The sequence below is a fragment of the Brachypodium distachyon genome, chromosome 4 (assembly GCF_000005505.3).
Source record: "Brachypodium distachyon strain Bd21 chromosome 4, Brachypodium_distachyon_v3.0, whole genome shotgun sequence".
NCBI lineage: Eukaryota > Viridiplantae > Streptophyta > Magnoliopsida > Poales > Poaceae > Brachypodium > Brachypodium distachyon.
In genome coordinates, this window is record NC_016134.3 from 40,749,602 (window position 1) to 40,772,019 (window position 22,418).

The 22,418-nt window shown below is 46.3% G+C and overlaps 3 protein-coding genes across 4 annotated transcripts; 2 read left to right on the top strand and 1 right to left on the bottom strand.

Moving 5' to 3' along the window:
* The first annotated feature begins 4,839 nt into the window (after positions 1-4,839).
* Positions 4,840-6,207, top strand: LOC100827921 (transcription factor MYC2). Its single transcript, XM_003576692.3, has one exon. The coding sequence runs from the start codon at positions 4,881-4,883 to the stop codon at positions 5,838-5,840; it is 960 nt and encodes a 319-aa protein (XP_003576740.1). The 5' UTR covers positions 4,840-4,880; the 3' UTR covers positions 5,841-6,207.
* Positions 6,208-14,388: 8,181 nt separating this feature from the next.
* On the top strand, positions 14,389-16,333 carry LOC100836395. The gene has a single exon (XM_003578405.4). The coding sequence runs from the start codon at positions 14,838-14,840 to the stop codon at positions 15,876-15,878; it is 1,041 nt and encodes a 346-aa protein (XP_003578453.1). The 5' UTR covers positions 14,389-14,837; the 3' UTR covers positions 15,879-16,333.
* A 2,584-nt stretch (positions 16,334-18,917) lies between these two features.
* Positions 18,918-22,150, bottom strand: LOC100836702 (cytochrome c oxidase assembly factor 5). Of its 2 annotated transcripts, XM_010240079.3 has the most exons (4): positions 21,945-22,150; positions 21,637-21,741; positions 19,268-19,311; positions 18,918-19,153 (listed from the first exon to the last, which is right to left on the bottom strand). In XM_010240079.3, the coding sequence occupies exons 1-3, from the start codon at positions 22,011-22,013 to the stop codon at positions 19,270-19,272; spliced, it is 216 nt and encodes a 71-aa protein (XP_010238381.1). In that variant the 5' UTR covers positions 22,014-22,150; the 3' UTR covers positions 18,918-19,153; positions 19,268-19,269. The 2 variants fall into 2 exon arrangements, with proteins under 2 accessions (XP_010238381.1, XP_003578454.1); XM_003578406.4 differs by having other exon boundaries at positions 18,934-19,311; positions 21,945-22,146.
* Positions 22,151-22,418: the final 268 nt, after the last annotated feature.

A 22,418-nucleotide genomic window follows, 5' to 3' on the forward strand; every position in this document is an offset into this window, starting at 1 on the left:
ACTCGGAAAACGCACAGCTAAACCCCTAAATTGGGACTACCGTGTCACTTTAGTCCAAAAAACGGTTCGGCGAGGCTTAAACACGCCACGTGTGGCCACCACGTTGGCTTCAGCCGAGACCACGTCTTTTAATCCTTCTTTCGCACGGTGTTTTTTTGACAAATCACCCATCCGGTCACGGCGTTGCCGGTGATTTTGGCCGCCGATTTGGGAATTTTGAGATGCATTTTAACTGGACGGGTGATTTTGCAAAAAAAAAAACACCCTGCGAAAGAGGGATTAGAAGTATCGGTCCTGGTCTTAGCCAACGTGGCGGCCACGTCACAGGTTTTAGTCCCGCCGAACCGTTTTTGGACTAAAGTGACACAGTAATCCCAGTTTATGGATGTATGTGTACGTTTTGCGAGTTTGTGGACTAAAATGTTCATTTTTGCCGAGTTTATGGTCCCGTGGTGTATTTTACTCCAGGAAAAACGTAAGAATTCTTATGAGGATTACGTGCATGGACATAGTTGTTGTAGAAAAGCTTTGACTAAATGGAAATTTTTCTTTTAATCAAACTCAAAGTAAACATTAGGAAAAATTCCTATATAATCCTATCTATGAATCAGAGAAGCCCCACGGAAAAAACCTAAAATTTTTAACTTTACAAAATCATCCCTCTATTTCTAAATATAATAAGTCCTATCTTTGTCGTAAGTCAAACTTCTTCTAATTTGACCAATCTTATAGAAAATGTACTAAGATCTATGATATCAAATGAATATATTATGAAAATATATATAATGAAAGATAAAAAAATGAAACTAAATTGAATCAAAGGAGCCATGAAAGCATAGACTGCAGCCGGAGAAGTCAAGAAACCGGATGTGGTCTAAACCGGCATCGATCCACAGTACTACTCACGATATTGAAGAGCTTCATGTGTTAGCCAACGCAACCAAAAGACCGATCTAATAAAAGAGATAAGACAATTCACTTATACTTCAATAGATATAAACTAATGCATCCTATCTGATCCCAACTCCCGTACGATATAAACTAACGCCCCCTATCTGATCCCCCAACTCCCGTACGACGACAGCGAAGCTCAGAACAGACAGACGTATATACCACATGTGTAACATGCCGTCTCGGTTTGTTGTTTGCCATATAAAGCTGATCATTTCGCTTAGCTTGGAATTTTTTTTCTGTGTGCGCGTGTCTGGGTAACATGCCGTCTCGGTTTTTTTTTTTGTGAATGTGATTTTTTTTGTTTGTCGCGTGGTGCGCGCGTAGCCAAGCGAGTAGCTAGCTAATCGATCGATCCGTCCAAGTAAATCACGCCATCTTACGGTCTAATCAACAGAGTCTAGCTAGCTAGCACACGTCAGACAGAAGGTCAGATCGCACGTCGATCTCGAATTCAACCTCATCGGAATGAGCGATGTGATCCGTACGATATCCACTCTGAACTTCTTTTTTTAAGGGAAAGTAACTCTGAACTTAGCTTAACCTGAAGCGTAGCTGCCCCGACTCGACATTTCTTGGACGGTTGCGCACGATTATATATATACGTGGCCTTTTTACAGCGAAGACGTGGTACGATCGGTTCCCTGCTCGTACGTGTTGCGTAACTTTTCCGTATACATACGCCGTCGATCCCGGCGTGTAGTTTAAGATTCGCGCCTCCCATCTTTTTCCCGATCGCGACGCCTCGCTTATCTATCTCCTTCCTGGATCGATGGATGGATGGATGGAAATGCTTTGCCTCTCTGCGGGTGTCGGAGAGTGAAAAAATGCTACCGAGTATACTGTATAAAGACACGGGTCGACGGTCGACCCCAGCTTATATATACGACAGGACGACGGACGATCGATTCACGTGGAAACACAACTGAGGAGATCAGGAGATGATCAAAGATCTCGCTTGTTCCAGCATGGGCAATTGGAGCAAGTACTTACCAAAACGGAAAAACACGGATTATCCTGTCGTTTATTATTCGCCAGTGCGAGACAAACCGGCCCGATTGTTTCTCCTTTGGCCTACTCAGCGTGCCATACACGATCGATTTACCATGTGTAATATCTCTCGAGGAGGAAATAAAGGCTAATCTGACAAGAAGATCCCCCAGTTTTAGCGGTGGTGCACGCATTTCAAAATTTAATTTTGACTGTCAATTACTATAAATTTCCGTGGCACACAAACCATATATTATTGGCCCAATGAATGCTTAAAATCAAACCTAAACACTTACGGCAATGTAAAATGGTTGATATAACATGGTCTTTTTTTATGTATTCCACAACATTTATAAAAGACAATAAAACATGCTGTAACATAACATGTTATCTCTTGACGTCATATCTTACAATTAATGCTTAGATAAATAAAATTAATTAAAAAATCTAAGAAAACATGGAAACCCATTACAATAAAAAAATTGTTTTATTTTTACTTTTATTATTTTTGTGAAGATATCATTTTTTAGCTAAAATGAGTCTCGTGCGTTCTTTTTCATTAGCCATGGAGGCGCGGACACCTTCTCCCTCCTCGCCGCAGCGCTCGCGGTCTGCGACATGTCAAACAACGAGTGCAAAGTTCAAATCACTACTATTAACAGCTAGCTGCGTCGGCCCATTTCCCGAGAACGCGCGGGGCCTGCTGGCTGTGGCCCCACCGTACGTGCATGGGCCATGGCCATATGGCAGGCCAAGCTTGCTAGGGAAGAAAGGTCAGAGAAGGAATAGAAACTAGCTAGGCCGCTGCATATCATGGGTCATGGCCATGCATGAGTTGGCTGCTGAGCCAGGAACGTATGCTGTGCATGCCTGCGTGGATGGAGATTAACGGAGTAGTAGAGATATCCATCGTTGCTTCCGGACGTAGCACACGCTAACAGCTAACTAGCCTTCAGGCTTAGCATGTTAACTATCTGGCGCGCGCGATAACTATTCTCGTTCCTTCACGAATCCTATACTTTGCTCTGAGTTATGAAATTCAGGATGGGATCCCCTCCCTCCGCCGGTGATCTTTCAAATTGACTGCAGAAATTAAAAACATTGGTGCTGTGTACTGCTCTCTCTATCCATTAGTAGTATGAGGTTATTGTGAGTAGTGGATAAGGTCTAAAAAAACATGAAGTGACTATTTGATTCACAGGATTGAGAAAAAAAATAAAGGAATAGAAAAATGGAGAATTGCATTGTAAATTTGCAATGTCATGTCCGCTTGATTCCTATAGGATTATGTTTGCACCAAAATTTGTTTGATTGGACCAAATGACTTCTTCAATAGGTTGGAGTGGATGTAAAATTCCCTATGGAGTGTAGTACGAACGAGGCTCATTCGGTTTGCAAGAATTTTAAAGTATTTTTACAGTATTTCAAACATTAGGATTTTTTCCCCTTATGTGTGGCATTTAGGCTTAGTTTGCCATTACTGAACGGTGCTGTGCTGAACTTATTTTATAACATGCTGTTAAAAAATACACACAAAACTAGGAAAATGTTGGTTAGCCAAACACGAAAATAACCAAAAACGGGTGAAAAAAACGTGATTATGATAATCCACCGCAATGCCAAACACAGCCTTATTGGTCCCAAATTGACCTAATTTCTAAGGATTCTACACATATTAGGTTGGACCTCATTTAAAATTCTTAAGGATTGAAGTGTGCATGACATCTCAATCCTCTACTTTGGCTATTCCTTTGATTTCAAAATCCTACAAACCGAATAGGCCGAATCCTTAAAAAAATATTCCTATAGGATTCAACCCTACGAGTCAAAAGACCAACATAGAAAAATTCCTAAGGATTTCAAACCTCCAAAATTCCCATGAAAATCCTTTGAATCAAAGGAGGCCAAAATTTCTTATCCTAGGAGACAAAACAAAAGGGATATTTGAAAAGGTACATGGATTTTCATGATCAATTACTTGTTTTCATATGTACTCACTCGTTTTTCTTTGCTTGTATACATGCACTATTTTATAGGCAAAATAAATCAGGGGCGCAAATTGCTACTTGGTCGTCTCGCTAATATTCGCGTGCATTAATTTCATTATTCATTCAACCTTTCTCAAATCTCTTCTCAGCTCCATCTCCCCTCACCTATGTTAAATAGCATCAAAGTTGCTTGTCTACAAAAGTCAGAATGGAATGATTAATTAGATTGTAAAAGTACTCCCTCCGATCCTAAATTGTTGTCAAAATATTACATGTATCGAGATGCTTTTTAAGAATAGATACATCCATATTTGGGCAAATTTGAGTCAAGAATTTAGGATTAAAGGGAGTAAAAATTAACACCTGCATGAACAAGTAGAAGTTACCCGTGGAAGTATATATGTGTGTGTGTGTGTGTAGCGGTAGTTGTCTAGTTTACTGCTCGTGTCTCCTGCGGATCGAGATGCAGCACATGGTCTAACCGTACGTGGGCGTTGTTTTACACACAAGTAGTGGCATACCCATCTCTTTCTCGCATTGCTCTTCTATATCTGCATGACAATGAGCATGTTGGTTGATAGCCTATTATGCCTAGAAAATTACTAAACTGTGGCAAGACATTGAAAGAGTGGCGATCGAAGAGGTGTGGCCACAAGCAAACATGTCCTGCATCTGCTAGTACGTTTTTCGTCCTTTGTGAGTTGTGACAGTGGCTACGTCGGCCAGTTAATTGGCCGCTGCCCCAACCATATCGGAGCTCCGTATACCAAAACGGGCATGTTTTTTGCGGGAGAAACGACAGAGACCATTTCCGTGGCACGAAAAAATGTTTGAGCGAGGTCTTAACCGCAAATGTGCCACCACTATAAAAGCAAGCCCACGGTTAGACCATGGTATCGAAGCAGCCGGTTCAAGCTTTACAAGAGGAGCAAGCGTCGACACGCGCCGGCCATGGACGAGCTGCTCTCCCCGTGCTCCTCCTTCTTCGCCCCGCCTTCGCCGCCGTCCAACGATTTCTCCCCCGCCGGGCACGGGCAGTACCACCAGCAGCAGCAGGTCCTCGAGTTCGCCTCCTGCGACGTCCCGGAGCAATGGCTGCTGGGCGACATCTACGTGTCCTCGGCCAAGAGTGAGGACAACGGGGACGACTACGGCAACCTCATGACGTGGCCGCACGCAGCTGCCGGGTGCTCTCTCTCGCCGGGCTCCGACCTCTCCGACCTCCCGGCGGCGGCGCCGCACAGCACGGTCGGCAGCAGCTGCGTCGTACTTCCGGCGTCCTCGACGCCGCATCGGGCCGGGCCCGCTACGGCGGCAAAGCGGCGCGGGCGGAAGCCCGGGCCCAGGCCCGAGGGCCCGACCGTGAGCCACGTGGAGGCCGAGCGGCAGCGCAGGGACAAGCTGAACCGCCGCTTCTGCGACCTCCGCGCCGCCGTGCCCACCGTGTCCCGCATGGACAAGGCCTCCCTCCTCGCCGACGCCGCCGCCTACATCGCCGAGCTGCGCGCCCGCGTCGCGCGCCTCGAGGACGAGGGCCGCCAGGCGGCCGCCGCCCGGTGGCCACCGGACGCCACGACGACGACGAGCGGCGCCGCCGCCTCCGCTGCCGTGCCGCACTTCCCCGCCGACGAGACGGCGGCAGCGGTGGAGGTGAGGATGGTGGGGAGGGAGGCGGCGGCGGTGCGGGTGACGACGGCGGCGGCGCACGCGCCGGCGAGGCTGATGGGCGCGCTCCGGGCGCTGGAGCTGCAGGTGCAGCACGCGTGCGTGAGCCGGGTGCAGGGAGTCACCGTGCAGGACGTCGTGGTGGACGTGCCCGCCGTGCTGCGGCAGCAGCAGCAGCAGGGCGACGACGGCGGCGGCGCCCTCCGATCCGCGCTGCTCCAGAGGCTACAAGACAGCACCGCCTAGCTATAGCTACTCCTAGTTCACTAGCTATAGCTAGAGCTAGCCCCCCTATTCGTCTTCGCGCGCAAGCGCACGTACATAGGCCGCCATTAATCCAGCTGGAGTTTAACGTACGGCTACACATCACCATGGTTAATCTGCTGTCGTGCTCCTGCATGCTGCCCTCCGCGAAGAAATAAATCGAACAATGGGATTCACCAAGAAAAATGACCAACGAACAAGGTTGATAAATTTGGATTGATAGCTACGTAGCGGTTAAAAATGTCAGGCCCTGATGGGGTAAGTACGGACGTGCGCACTTGTATATCGTACTGGTACGGCATTATCATTGTTAAACGTGATAATAACTTGAAAACTTTATCTTCCGTGATAAATATGTTTTTTGTCCCTCGGCCTGTCGAGAGTATATACTCGTATTCATCTCTATGTTTTTTCAATATCTTTTTTATTAAGAGGAAAAATAAAATACCACATGAAAACCTCTATTCAGTTATCCATTAGATCCTAAATAGATGGATCAGATGAAAATTGTGACATCATCACTTAAGCGCATTTAGTTATCACATGAAAACCTCTATTCAGTTATCCAGACCTCTAATCATGTGTGATGGTTTTTATAAAAGGTGTTTAAGTGGCTAGAGGTGCCACTTTCATAATGACTGTGTGCATCGATCGATTGATGTAGAGGCCGGGGATTCCTCCCCTTTTCGAAAAAAAGGTGCCACTTTCATCTGATCCATCTATTTGAGATCTAATTGGTAAGGATTGAAGGTTTTCAAGTTTACATATTGAAAAAAAGGTTTGCACCCGATACGTCCCAAGATCTTTTATAAAGATTTAAAGTACAAATTAACTACAAAGCACAAGTCACTAAATCACTGGACAACCACTACGCCGTCAGAACGAACTGATGACGTGTCGTTGTTGCCGCTCCCCTACCGGAGTAGTTGTCGTTCGGTGGCCGTAAGGAATTCCTCATGCACGCATGTGCCACTAAAGACCATCATCTTGGAACCGCTGTCATCGTTAACAAAACCTTAAAACGATCTGAAAAACCTAACACCATCAGATTTCGTAGGTGCACACGCACAACAAGAAATTCTAACCTCGCCACCTTGAGGGGACGACAGAAATCTACACCGGCGTTCTTCGATTCCAACCTTTGATGGAAAAACTCAAGGGAAATCGAAGCCCGTAAGACCATCTCGATGATGAAGCACCGCCTCCGCGAGGACACCATCTTTCACGGCGGTATGAAGCAGCAAATGAGGCCGAGGTGTGGGCAGACCTTATTCCATGCCCACGACGCTGCCATCGCCTCGCCGCTGCTGATGCTTGACAAACGAAGATCCATCAGTGTTTTTCGACGAGGAAAAGTGTAGCTCCCACCGGTAGATCGTGGCTGCGGAGCCAGTAGAGGAGGAAAAAGCCGACGAGAAGATATATATATTGACGAGAAGGGATGACGACGGACGTGGAATTCTAGATGGGTTGTTTAGGGAAGTGGAATTCTAGATGGGTTGTTTAGGGAAGAAAAGTCAACGTCTCATTCTATTGTTGCTGAATGGCCGTGCGCGCTCTTGCAGCCTTGCAGGTTTTCCTAAACACAGTTGGTTCCTACTCCAACCCGAACCGGCTTTCTGCATGGTCTCATGCATGTGTGCAAGCTGTAATATATAGGATAATCTCAGTACTCTGTAGATTCTGTAACTCAACAAATATATCTAGTTCAGTCGTCGCAAATTTGCGCTTATTTGATGCGCAAGCTAGTTGTTCTTGTAAGCTTAGCCCTGCAGATAAGCACTTCGCAATCAAGGTCGAGGGTGGCCGCCGTTGTTGGGATCCGGAGCTTTAGGAGTCTGATAGATTCTGTGGCTACCATTACCGACCAGAAAGTGATCGAGATGATGATCCTCCGATACCACTGTAGCCATACGACTACGTACCAAATATTTGTTTGTCATGCGAATCCCGTTCAGGGCCCAGAGCAGGTGGGCCAAACCATGGGAACGTTTGCCCGTACATGGGCCCCCGCGCAGGCCGTCTGCCGTTTAGCAAGTGGTGGAACATACAAGATCGATGGTCATGCTAGAAGAAACTTTATCCTACGAAGTAAACAAATTTTTTTAGTTAGAATTACGGAGCCTCGATCTCGTGACTGATGAAATCACTGCTGTCATGCTGTGACCAATTAACAGATAAAAAAAAGTACTTCCATGTATATACAAGTTCCTCTTTCCAACGAGGGTTAGAATGATACAATCAACCGTGGAGGAAATGAACTAGGGCGTGAAACATCCATAATTTACACCCAAGTCCATTCACCTTCTGCTCTACATGGGCCACACCCTTCGCTTCTGGCCCATCTTCTGTCGAGCGCCCGAGCCAGGGGCTCTTCTTCCTCCTCGGTCACACAGTCACGCTAGCCAGTAGCCCAACCTCCACCGCCGCCGGTTGATTTCCCCTTCGATTCTCTCACCTCCGACCGTTTTCTTCTCAAATTGAAGCATGAAAATTATTCCCTAACACCCAAGCATCTATTCTGTCCTTTACCTACCCGTTTCATCTCCCTAATCTTCCCCAATTTGAGACAAAATTAAGCCGCCTTACCATGTTCTACCGGGTCCTCCCCTAACGTGAGAGTGTCAATTTCCTAGTACCGTGCACTCGCCGTTCATGCACTCCTGCAGGAGCTTCCGGCGAACGTACAGGAGCACCTGCTGGGCCTCGCGCTCGTCAAGGCTCCACCCTGCGTCGGATGGTCAGGCACCGGCAAAGGTGGATGAGCGGGTCCTGCATGTGGAGGTGGTAGGCGGCTGACGCGGACCCGGGGTGGGGGACGGCCGGAGGCTCGGAGCAGTCTATTAGAAATGGCGATCGGCAGTCGGGACAAGGAATGGCGAGTTGGGACTTGGATCGAGATGGAAGAAGAAGAAGAGATAGCTGGGCTAGCAGGATCGGACGCACAGGAAGTCCGTCGCCCAGTAAGACTAACCTGCCAATTAGATTTCCCCAAAACTAAATCGATAATTCAGGTAATGTCCAGTACTTTACCGTACTTTTGTTTCAGTACTTCGCGGTAATTCTTATTTCTCCACCGTTTGATCAACTAATTAGACGATTTCTAAAATCGCGACCATCGTAAAATTTGTAATTTAAGAAACGAAGCCGAGAGTCCAGATAATTTCGCTTATGCTTACAACACTGTCACAAACGGGCACGCATATGGTATTTATACATGCTTCACAATTTAATTTGCTTTGTCAAAACACGGGAAGTTTCATTCTATCTTTGTCGAGAGAATCGGAAGGAGTAGTGGTTAGCGGTTAGCCTGTGCATGCGGTTGAGAGGTGTGAAAGCGAAATGTAAAAATGATTACGCGTGATATCTCCAAATCTAACGCCAAAGTACGTTAAGTTGGACCATTTACACCTAATGAGGCACCTGTGTCAACAGTGTTTGTACTTCAATCGATGGTGAGCGACGAGGGTAAGACACCCAGAAGAAAACAAATTCATCAAAGCGAAATCTTGGAGCTAGCAGATCGCCCAGCTACAATGCATGGCAGGGACGGGGACAACCGGCAGCTAGTGTGGACCTAATTAGCTCCCCCATGCTACCAAAAGAGAACTTAGGTCTCTCATTAATCTCAAGTTTGGAACAATTAAACGTTTACAAGCATTTCCCCGGGGCTAAGTTTAGCCATACGTCTGAAAAGTGAAAACGCGATGGCTGCACTACAATGTGCACACGAGACTGTGCTGAATTACAACCATCCTCTCTTTTTTTGCAAGAAATTGCGACCATCCTCGTGTTGCAAACTTTTGCAAGCGTCCCGAATATAACTCATATGTGTATTTTGATGTACCGACAACTAGATTCTAGTTTTCTCGTGGTAATCTTCTCATATTTGCATAACAACTAGAGTATGCTTACCGAGGGTCTTCTTCCTTTTCTCGAGAAACAAAAACTAAAATATGATTTAATAGATAACCAAAAATAAGTATATAAAACAAGAATTAATTGTTTCAAATGATGCCTTGCGTCAGGGCTGAACAAATCGGCTGGCAAAAGTAAAACAAGAGGATTAGTTTCCACATTTTATGTCATTCGTTTATTTAACATCTAATGCACTAAATAGACATTCAGAATGAGGCGCCCCGTAGGCCAATTGGGATTCCCGTACTCGTCAGTTTCACTGAAGGCTGACAGCCATCTTCGAGACCAACAAGACAAAAGGGAACGGAAATCATCGTCCATTGAGGATGTTTCATTCGAATTCCCCAATCGGCATTCACAAACAGAACAGAGAGATTGTACGGAAGGCCATGTCAGGAAAAGTGTCTGACCTTCACCTGAGTGCCATCGTGAATTGAAGTTGAAGAAGGACGCCCCCAGATAGGGTGCATCGTGCAATTCTATACGAATTAAGCGCAGGCTCCTCCCTTTTCCTTCTTCGCGGACTTACTTTGTCTTGGCTAAGGATGTGGATCAAAGAAAAGACCACTGACGCAGTAACGAGTGACTAAAAAAGCCTCATGGCCAATCAATGGAAGCCTGTGAGTTTCCCAAATGGAGGTAGACCATTCTGGATCGCCAACAGCACACATACCCGTCCTCGTAAATTTGATATTCTCGGATGGCTAAGAAATATATATTTATTTCTAATTCAGTTGAGTTGTGCATCATGAGACCCAAAAGGTTGCGTACAAAATTTGTACCCCTCCGTTTCAAAACATAATGCGTATAGGTTTTCTCAGATGAATATGTTTTTACCAAGTTTATATAAAAAAAAAATTAACATCTAGAGTTCGAGAGTAACATCACTAGATTACAAACTTTAGATGTTAAAGAAGTGCCTCACGACTTATAGAAGTACTCCCTCCGATCCTAAATTATTGTCAAAATATTACATATATCTAGACGTCTTTTAAGAATAGATACATTCATATTTGGACAAATTTGAGTCAAGAATTTAGGATCAGAGGGAGTACGTGTTATGATTCGGTTACCATAGGAGTCTAATCGTAGCCAAATCTGCTTGGCCCACAATATCAGACCAGTGTAATGATAACCAAATGCACTAATTTTATTGCCATAAATTAACCTGGTCAAATTATCAACAAAATGTATGTGACATATATTTTAGAATGGAGGGACTACTGTATATATTAAGGTTAAATCCATGATGCGGAGTAATGGTTTTTCACATTTGGCACTGAAATTAAAGTCTTGTGCTTGAAACAAAATGAGAACTAATCAACACCGTTCTTACAGAGAGTATCTTCCTCCCTGTATAAAATTTCTGTCTCTATCCATTCCTCTCTATCCCCCTACATGCTTGATGTCTCACATATCACAGAATCTAGAGCACGGGAGGATCCATATTCTGTTGGGATTGAGTTTTTTTTTTGACCAAGGCTGTTGCGATCGAGCTGGAACAGTGAAGAGCGCTAGCGCTTGCGTGCTTACACAGTCCACAGAAAGAGGCCTGCAACTGCAAAGAGATAGAAGAGTCGCCGGCAGAATAGTCGATCGAGCTCTATTCGGCCCTGAGATGGACGTATCATGCAAAACAACTGTTGGCAGGTAACTCTTCAGCCGATTGAGGGTGACCCACCCAACATCTGTACTGGCAAGCGTCGATCTCGGTCACTCTCAGACCGGAAAAAGGACGCCGGCAAAATGCCAAAACCCTGAGCATTAATTGACTTTGACCGTTGCGTACCTCCGCTATAAATTTGATGATATTGGGTCTTGGAAAAAAATGATTAAATTGCGACATTAGGAACTATAGTTCGCATGGGATATTCAACAACGTCATTTGCATGTGACAGTTTGTTTGTTGTGAGTAATTATTTATACTGTACTGCTCCGTAATAATTAAATCAGGGAAATTAAACCTGAACTTTCCTTGGAACATCATCCACTCCGTACTTTTATCAGAGGCTCTTGTCGGTAAAGCATCTTGGACTTGCTCAGATATAAGTTGGAGTAGACAAAAAACCTCCGTGCATGCGCACGACAACCCAACCTCTCCGGCTCTAGCTCCTTCCGAAGACGTACAACATTGTAAACTATACACGTATGTAAGTCTGAGGGCCAGTGTCATATCAGTACCTAATACATTTGGCCGGTAATAGTTCACAAGCTCGATTATGCGAATGATCTCCGCGATGACACCGATCGAGAGCAATGTGCGGGGCAGGGTGTTCCAACTGCTCCCTCCGACTCATATTACTTGTTTCAAATTTGTCTAAACATGAATGTATCTAGTAATAGGTCGGAGGGAGTACGATGAATTTAACGAGGAACATAATCAATTGAGCACGGCACCAATTAATTGAAGGTTGCTAGCTAGCTACAGGGTGCACAATACCTATGAGATCCTAGATACGATGTATACTTTGCATTGAGTGCTAAGCTTCGGAATGATACGGCCACGTACACGAGGTCCATAACACATTACTTGTGGCACCGTACGTCAAGGAAGGAGATCACGGTCGCGCGAGTCGCGACGCCTGGAAACGGTCGAATACGTACCCCTGCGGCCAAAGCGTCGCCGTCGGTCGTTCTCCAGCTTCGATCTAGCCTGTGGCCGCCCAGCTGGTCCCCTTCGCTCTGGCACCCGCCTACGGAGCACTAGGTACGTACACCGGTACAAGCTCGTACGCGAATCCCACGTACTGTGACTCTGTGAGCGCCCGTGTTGGATTTGCAGTTGCAGGCTTGCAGCACACAATCGGCGTTGCCGTGTTTTTTTTTGTTTTTTTTTGCTTTGAGTCGAGAGGCCCATGGTTTCTTTTAGGGCCTCTTTTTCTTCTGAGCGAGGTGTCGGCAGCCGAGAAAGCCTGGGCCGGCGGGCTGTAGAGCTGGGCTGTTTCCTATTTCATCGATCTAATCAGGTTGGTGTACGACGGGGCCATGGACTAGATAGATGGTATTGGGCCTAGGCTGAGATGACAGTATCCTAGTCAGCAGCAAAACCAGCCTAAATGTTCTAAAACAGCTTAGGGAGGAATTTATCTGGTATTTGAAATTTAAGGGTCTAAATCAGAACAAATTGAACTTCATGGGGTTATACCTCCAGAGAGTGAAACCTGGACTTCTTTCTATCTTTTTAGGAGGATGAATATCGTTTTCTAAGAAAAAAGGAGAAGGTTTCTAAAAAAAGAAAAAGAAAAAAAAGAGTAGGTTATTCTATAAAAGAAGGAGGGCGGGTATTTGATACGTCGTTAAAAAAAAACATGTACGTCTAAGTGGCAACCATCGGAACACATTCATCCTTGGAGTTGGAGCAGCAAGCTAGCTATCAAATATATCCAATCAACTTGTGAACGTACACTATCGACTATGACTCGATCTGAACCTGCAAAATTCGCTGGGGCCTGCCAACATACGGTTAATTCCGCCGATGCATGCTATCCGACGCTCAACAATGCAAATATGTCGCCGCACATACCAAACGAACTCTCGTATATATCGGCGCAATTGATCAAGACCGTCGTTGCTTCGATCTGTCCATCGATCGGTTTCCGCTGCCATATATGCATGGGCGCCGCCGTTCCTGTTTTAATTAAGGCCGACCGACATATATAGCTCGATCCACAGGCTACGATTCGTGGAGCTAGCTAGCCAGGGACCTGCACAGTAGTTCATCAGCCTCCGGTAGCTCCCCCACGTGGCCACGTACCGCTGCACGCCAGCCACCTATATGCACGTCCGGCTCCCGGAACCTCATGATATACAGCGCGATTTGCCCCGTGCGCCGCCGCAAATCCAGAGCTAGCTGGGCACGGTCGGCTTCTACTCGTCGGTATTCATTCCCTTCAATTCTCTGCTGATTCTCCGTGCTTGCAGGTGCCGCTGATCGATCGTAACACGTACGTTCTCGCCCGAGAGCTCGGTTGGAACCAACGCAGCCCACCCACCGACACAGCGGGAGTTACTTACTCCTCCTTAATCATGACGAGTTCCCGTGATGAATTTGTCACCTTCCGGAGTTATCACTCCTAAAGTCTGACGATTACGATTAGCCATGCTTAGCCCGTACGTAAGGTACTCTGGGTCGACGTTGACGGGAACGGGGAAAAGATTAAGAAAACGGAACGGATGCGGTGTCACGTACGGCTGTGTCGCAGTTACTGTGATTTGACTATGCCCGGGGGCTGGGGATGATAGGGAAATATGATCCATTCCATGAGAAAAAAAAAGTCGCGGAAATAGCAAACTGAATTGACCCAAGGACGCCGTACTTGACCAGTAGTAGTACCTCGCTTATTGAAGGTTCTGAAAATTTCCGGTGTTGAAAAAAGACTCTGAAATTATGTCCCTCTGTCTTTTGTCCCTGGTCGTATATGCAGGACCTTTTGAACTGGCCCCACAGACCAGTGACTCGCTGGTGCACTAACTATATGATTCTCATAAACAGTTGCACCATCACCAATGAGCCACCGAGGCATTGAGGCAGTAAAGGTGAATGGAAAAGAAGAACATTCTCCAGAACCAGGGGAGAGTGACAGAGTATCCACACTGACAAGCAAACAAATCCTCCCTGTCCCCTCACTCCCTGCGGCAAAAGTCTGCCATTCTGACCCACACGCCCAAAATCCCAAAGCAGTACTCTGCTGCTTCTTGTCTTCTCCTGCTCCTAACCGTGATCAGATTCACCACCCACAATCTACCAACATCTTTACAACAATCACGTCCAGGAAACACCTCAAAACCCTCTCTCCCGTTCACCTCTTGTTTATCGTTTATCTCTCCCCTCCAAATAAACAAACAAAACCCCCAACCCCAAGTAGTAGTAGTATCAAACTAATCACCACTGTTGCACCTCGCCCTATCCATAAATACAAAATCCCAATCCGATCTCGCGGATTCTAATCCCCCAGCGAATAAAAAGGCGGGATTTTTTCTGTTAGACGTCAAGACTCAAGAGTCCCACCAGACCCCGGACGCAAGAAGAAGAAGAAGCCGTGATCGATCGATCGATCGATCATGAAGCCGCCGCCGCCGCCGTCTTTCGGCGTGTCGGCCATGCTCCGGCCGCACCTGAGAAGCATCACCGCGTTCCTGCTCGTCTTCTCCGCCGGGTACTCCCTTGGCATCCTCTCGTCGTCCACGCGGCCGACGACGTCTTCATCATCATCCGTGCCGAAGCCGTCGCAGACCGTGATCCGGCCGCACGCCGCGCATCTCACGAACGACGTCGTCCCTGCGTCGAACGCCACGGCCGCCGCTGGCACCGCAGGAACCGGCGGCTATCCGAGGTCGCCGCCGCACGACCTCTTCCGGTTCGGGGACGAGTGCGGGGAACCCGTGGCAAGCGACGCCGTGGTGCAGACGCTCCTGGACAAGCTCTTCGACGGGGAGAGCCCCTACGCGAGCTTCCCCCCGGCGCACACCGCCGCGCTCCTTCACCCGGCCGCGGCCCGGCCCCGCGGGTGGGGCTCGACGGGGGCCGTGTTCGCGGAGCTCATCGAGTCCGTGCGCCCTGACACCATCATCGAGCTGGGCGCGTTCCTGGGCGCCTCGGCGCTGCACATGTCGGCCGTGGCGAAGAACCTCTCGCTGCCCAACACGGTCATCCTCTGCGTCGACGACTTCCGGGGCTGGCCGGGGTTCCGCGGCCGGTTCCGGCGGGACGTCCCGGCCCAGCGGCACGGCGACGCGCTGCTGCTGCCGCAGTTCATGGCCAACGTGGTGGCCGCGGTGGGGCCGGAGGCGGCGGAAAGGGTGCTGCCGGTGCCATTCTCCACGGCGTCGGCGCTGCAGGCGCTGTGCCGGTGGGGCGTGTACGCGGACCTCATCGAGGTGGACGCGGGCCACGACTTCCACTCGGCGTGGGCCGACATCAACCTGGCGTGGGCCGTGCTCCGGCCCGGCGGCGTCATGTTCGGCCACGACTACTTCACCTCCGCCGACGACCGCGGCGTCCGCCGCGCGGTCACGCTCTTCGCCAAGGTCAAGGGGCTGACGGTCCGGCCCCACGGCCAGCACTGGATCCTCTCCCCGAAGCCGCAGGCCGGTGACAGCTAGGCCGTGCACTGCACAGTGTGTGTGTGCTTGTCGCCGTCACCCGCGGCGGGGCCGGCCACTCGCGCGCCGCCCGTACGTACGTCCCCAGTGGAGTCGCGGAATATTTACCTTACGTGTCCAGCCTTTAGCCGCGTACCAATGAAGGCGAAAAAGATCGGTCACGTCTCCATTAGTCTGGAACTCTTGAGGTCTTCGTCTTAACCGCAAATTTTTCATTTCCCACACACACAATCACGCAGATTCTTTACACGATAAACAATCAAGCAAGCGTAAGAATGTTATTAGAGATCTCATGTTATTATGTGCTCGACCTGTCTCCTTCAATTATACATACATACATACATACACGGCCATTGTACATCAAGGTAGATGGCAAGTCGTTGGTGTAACTGTTTTTTCTCCCTACATACTATTGCTTGGTGATCAATTATCGTTCCAAGAGGAGATTGTTTATCCATCTATGTGGCAAATAAAAAGTAGGCCGAGTTCTGCTCATATGGGGTTGGTTATCGGGTGTGTGGGGCTAGCCTAAAGATGGCGACTCCATCGATGGTGATTGCTAGGTGACGTTGGGCGTGGTGGAGGATGATGTGGTTCGCGCACCAGCCGGAGGAAGAAGAAAGGTGACGGTGTGACCGAAAGCGTAGAGGACAATGTACTGGAGGCTTGCATAGCATGGGAAATTAATTGGGAACGGCAGAGGCCAAATTGCTGCTTCATTAATTTTGTTTGTTTGATCATCATCGTCGAGTAATTTACAAGCTAATCCACTACCAAGCGTGGAGTACGGATGGATGTGTGGATGGTTTTATACTGTACTTCTTTTGCACGCGCATGCGAAGCCCTCGACAATATTGAAAGCAGGAACACATCAGTTTTTTTCTACAGAGAATATTGAAAGCAGGAACACATCATTTTTTTTTACAGAGAAATGATCACCTTGCTCTGTGCTCTATTGCTCTCTTCTCCTTCGTCTTTTTTTTTGAGGGATTATTCTCCTTCGTCTTTTTATTATACATTCCCACGACTGAACCTCACACAAAGTCAGACTTGGAACTGAAATCCGTTTTTTTTGGTTATTTCGCATTTGCTGTGAATACGTTGCTGTGTCCACAATCTCAGAATTTGTCGCAAACATTACTGTACCTCGTCGTGTTCTTCTTGTGTCAGTTTTTTCAAAAGAAGCTGCATAAATGCAGAGTCTTAAGATACTTCAACTGACGGAGATTATGAATAAATCTACTGAAGCTGCATAAATGCAGAGTCTTAAGACACTTCAACTGACGGAGATTATGAATAAATCTACTGAACGGGTGTGCAAGTATGAGCAACATGATTTAAGTCCTCGTTGGTGGAATCGTACGGCTCTCCTGCCCTACCGGGAGATAATTCGGATTTGCACATCATATCCATCTCTCAAAAGTCAACATTAGAAAGTGTCTACTTAAACAAGGACGCGGATCTCCATAACTTTTTTTTTGAGGAAACACGGTACAAACGCACGTACACTCACCCTACCCCTATGAGCATCTCCGAGAAACTGAGCCATGAGCTGATCATCTTGAGATTGACAAAATTACCACAGGCGCCTCGTAGTTGAGAGGTACAACGCCGGTTAAAGCCTGGAGTAAATCCAGAAAATACGAGCACCCATGCTAAGTCTGTGACTTGAACTGGTTCCACCACAAAAAACCAACCACATGAGGTAAGCTCAGTTCGCGCGGATCTCCATACCTCACGAGTACTGCTCTAGTACTCTCTCTTTTTTCCGAACAGAATTGCAGTATGCTCTGTCTATCACGTTCACGCGAAAAACATTCACCCAAACAACTAGAAGAGCAACGACGGATTTAATTGCTGACGAAGCTTAAGATGGGATCTCCCGCCGCTTGCGCCGGGAAAGTCAGATTCCGGCCACTTTGCGGCGACGGGACGCCTCCCCGCCCCATCTGCCGCAAGATCGATTCAGTCAGCTTACTCGGGATCGCCGTCCGCTCCGTTGTAATCAAAAGGCTGGTTCATTAGGCATCGATCCCAAGTGCGACTAGCTCCCTTCACTTTCCTCCCCCGGGACGGGCATCCATCAAGAATAGAGAATACGGTGATGGAATCGATAATGGGTATACGGTGATGGCATCGAGAAGATCGGGAATGGGCAGGACGCTCGTACTGCTGTCTCCGTTCCCAAATTCCTCTTCCGCTATTTTAGTACAAATTTAAACTAAAACAACGACAAGGATTTAGAAACGAAGGGAGTATCTTCTCACCGCGAAACCGTCTCTGAACCAATGGAGAAGAGTCCATCATTAACGCTAAAAAAAAGAAGGTAACGCAGATATTGGAAATCATAGTGCTCGTTGCTCCATGAGTGACGAGTAGAGGAAATAGAAACGGATAGCCAAACACCCGAATATAAAAAAGCGGTTCTACTGAACGAGATTATCATCGTCCAGCGAACAGCAGTCAGCAGTGCCAAACGCAGAAGGCATTTCTGCAAGCATGGGCACTGAAAGAGAGGCGGCACGTACATCAGACCACAAAGGAAGAAGCATAATTGTTAAGTGTTTTTATTTTTTGACAGAAAACAGTAGGAGAGGCTCCTAAGCATAATTGTGAAGTTGATTCATCCAGCTGCTTTCCTTTTTTTAGGCAGAAGGCCGAAGCCCTGTTTTTTATAAAGACCCCAAACAAGATAAAGTACAGAGGTTTATGATGGGGTCCATGTGGATACGGATATGGGCTACCAGCTTAAGGATCAAAGCACAAAAACAGACAAAAGCAACTCTCCCAGTAACTACAGCTCCCAAACCAGACCCACCGAACAAGCTGTCAGGAAAAGAACCTGATACAGAAAACCATTACAAGAGCTGCTCTTTCAAAAGAAGGGCAGTTTGGGAGAGATGTTGAACCATTCGGCTCATATAAAGACAGACTATAGCCTATTTCAAGAAAGAAAAAATTCCAGGTGAAATCTCTTCAATTTCAAGAAGCTATAGAACCTGCTCTCAAGTGAAGAAATGAAGAAGCTTGACAGTCCAATTTTTTTTACTGCATCTTTTACTGAAACATAATTAAATAATGCAAGGAAAACAACATAGAGATACACCCTCTCATCAATTGAATCTATTCAAGGGCTCCGTGTTAGTTCTCTTCCCATAACAACAATGCAGACATACTGCGTTTATGATCAAACATTCTTCGAATAAGACAATGGTTAGGCAGCAACATAGAAATGCACCTCATCAACAGAAATGCTTTGAGTTGGTTCCTCTCTCCTATCACAAAGAAAATACATATTCTATGGAGATCAAAAGTATCTATAACATAAGAGGTCCTGTAGTCACAATTTGGCTGGAGCTCAAAGTGGATAAAGGAGTTCGCAGGCGCACCTTTAGTACCCCTTGTTTCCACGTATCCGGGCTCGCATGTCAACCTATTGCAAGGAAGAACAAAGTAAGTATTTCCGTACACAACTTAAGATAGCAAAATAAAAGTAGAAAGCCAAAGGAGAATGATGATTAACATGGAATCTCATGGAAAATATCAGTCAAGATAATACAGAAGGAACTTAACATAAATATGATGGATAGTCATCTAAAAGGGTGAGCAAAGTAATAACTCCTAACATAAATGGGATACTACTAAGCCAATTCAGTCCAATGTTCTTACAATTAGGTCGTATGTCACATCTTGAACTTGTAGACATAAGGACAGTGGGTTTTCATAAATATGATCCATATGGTTAAGTTTCCATAGGAAGAAACAAAATTAGTTGTAGAGAAGTATTATGTACAATGTGCACAGGAGGTGCATACAAAATTATATGCCTTTATATATGGAAAAGGACTAGCAGGGCAGGTTGGAGTGCTTAGTTTCTGTAGCTGTCATACTCAGAATGATGCATCCAATGGTGAACCTATAAGTATAAAATTGCAATCCCTCCTTCCCAAACTGTATAAGTCATTTTAGCATTTTTCTGAATACCAAGGAGATTGCAAAACTGCCTGATAAAAAAAATTATTCCTGGAAAAAGCGCATATCGCCTCAGTATCTACCTCCATTTAAACGATTTGCACGCATTTCCAGCTTCCAGTTTGCAAGCAAGCCAACAATAGTGCTAACGGCCCATGGGCCTTCAGCACGTTCCACACGCGGAAGACTGGGATCAGTGGAAGGCAAAAGAATAAGCAGACTCTATTTAGCATGCCTCCAATAGATGCAGGCTGCAGGCCAACCAAAATGACCGTATGCACGCTTTACTTAGTTAGACTAAAACGACCTCCTTTGCAGGAATTTTTATAAATCCAAACGACCTATGAATTGGGAAGGAGGGATATATTATACTCCCTCCGACCCATATTACTTGTCTCAAATTTTCCCAAATATAGATGTATCTATGTTTAAAAAGCGTCTAGATACATGTAATATTTTGACAAGTAATTCCGTCCGGAGGGAGCAATTGAATTTGAAGGTAAGCATCATACTACAGTTAGCTCTAGCTCAATATATATAATATCGTCCATTAATCTTTATGTACTCGTGTCATCATAATACAGTCTGCTCTCACTCACTCTGATCCTTTTCATCTACACTAATCAATGGATATGTATAAACGATATGTAGTGTATGGAGTAGTTACAGAGAGACCACCATTCCAAGATCCACATTATTTATTTTACAAGCAAGGTGAAACAAAGAAGAAATCATCTGTTTTGTTCAGTTGTCATGACCTGTTGTTCAAACCCAAAAGACTAGTCTCTTATAAGCTGAACAATGCCTAGAAACTCAAAAAGAAAAAGATGCACGTCTTTGTAAACAACCTGTGACTCAAACAGAAAAGGGAAAATACGAATCTGGAAGTATATTAGAAGAACTAAAAGTTTTGAGCAGATTTCATCAAAATGAAAAGAACCATACTTAAATGATGGTATGTTGCAGTTTAAAGGAAGGTGTTTCTAGGGATTTCAATTCTATAGTTATTTGGCTTACTGAACTCTGTCTAGCTGGTATGTTGCAGTTTAAAGGAAGATGTTTCTGGGGATTTCAATTCTCTAGTTATTTGGTTTACTGAACTCTGTCTAGCTGGATAAAAACAATCTCATGTTTTCTTCATTTAACAAAACCAAGGCCGCGCACAAATTTCACCTTAACTCTGAAAACATCGAAGTCCAGCTCTGGCACAAAAACAAAAACTAACTTCTTGTATGTCACAGCAATTTGCATTGTCTATCAATCAGTAGGATATGGGACTAAGCTAATGGCAGTAGAACCACCCCATTTTGGTTGTGAGAGCATCTGTATAGGTTTAGAGTCAGGTCCAAACCTGTTCAACCGCGAGTTATCTGCCACCTATATAAACTCAACACTGAAGCTAGTTCCCCAAAAAATCAGTTACTCCCTCTGATCCATATTAATTGTATCAAATTTGCCCAAATATGGATGTATCTATGTCCAAAAAGCGTCTAGATACATGTAATATTTTGACAACTAATATGGATCGGAGGGAGTACTAATCCTTGACTATGTCACAATACATAGACCCCGACCACAAGTTAGTGGCACAGGTACTACTGCAAAACCCTATGTTATAACATGCTGGATGGCAGATTGATAACAGAATAGAGACAAGTTCACGACCTTTTTAGATCAGCAAGCTTACTCACATGCACATATAATATCTACCAACAGCATGAAATGAAGCAACGATCACAAAAACGGATTTCATCGAAAAGAAACTGGCACGGCTGATTAGACTTGCCTGGCCCCTTTTGCAGTTGAAGTATGTCTCTCGCAAGCCGACGCACTCGCTGGTGATGTTGGGCGCCTTCTCCCCCGCGCACTCCTTGTACGGTCTTTTCTGCACCTGTTCAAAATCCGCATCGCGAGAGAGAAAATCGGTCAGTAATTCAGTATCATCACCACCAAGGACTACACTATGCATGTCGACCTTTCCGGATTGGCATCCAAACATCTAAACAAACAAACCCGAATCGAGACAAGGGGCGGCGCAGCGAGCCGCGGGGAGAAGCGAAGGAGAGAGACAGAGGGGAAGGGGAGCCGGCTGACCTTGACGCAGTCCGTCTCGCTGAGGCACTTAACGAGCTCCATGGCTAACCCCTTGCAGGACTTCGACATCCTCCTCCTCCTTGGCTGCAGCTTGCCAGGGAAGGGGAAATAGGGAAAGGAGGCAAAAGGCGAGACGGCGGCGTCTCTCCTCCCGGCGGCCGGCGCAACAGGTCCGATTGGACCAGGCTCTGATGGGGTGTTAGGGAAGCCTGGCCCGGCCTGATAAATGTTAATAGTACTTTGGGCCCAATAAGCCTACTGACCTGTGCTCCCTCGCAAATAAAAAAGGAGAGCCCTACTGCGCGTGATGTCCTCTTCCTCTCCCCGGCCCAAGAAGCTACTCGCTCCGTTCCCACAAGATACAACAGATAAAAACAGATGCACTGCAAGTTTTTTGGATTTGAACTCCTGGCATGTGAGGTACACTAAAAAAAAAACTCTTTAATCCTGGACCAAAGCAATAATAATTTTGAA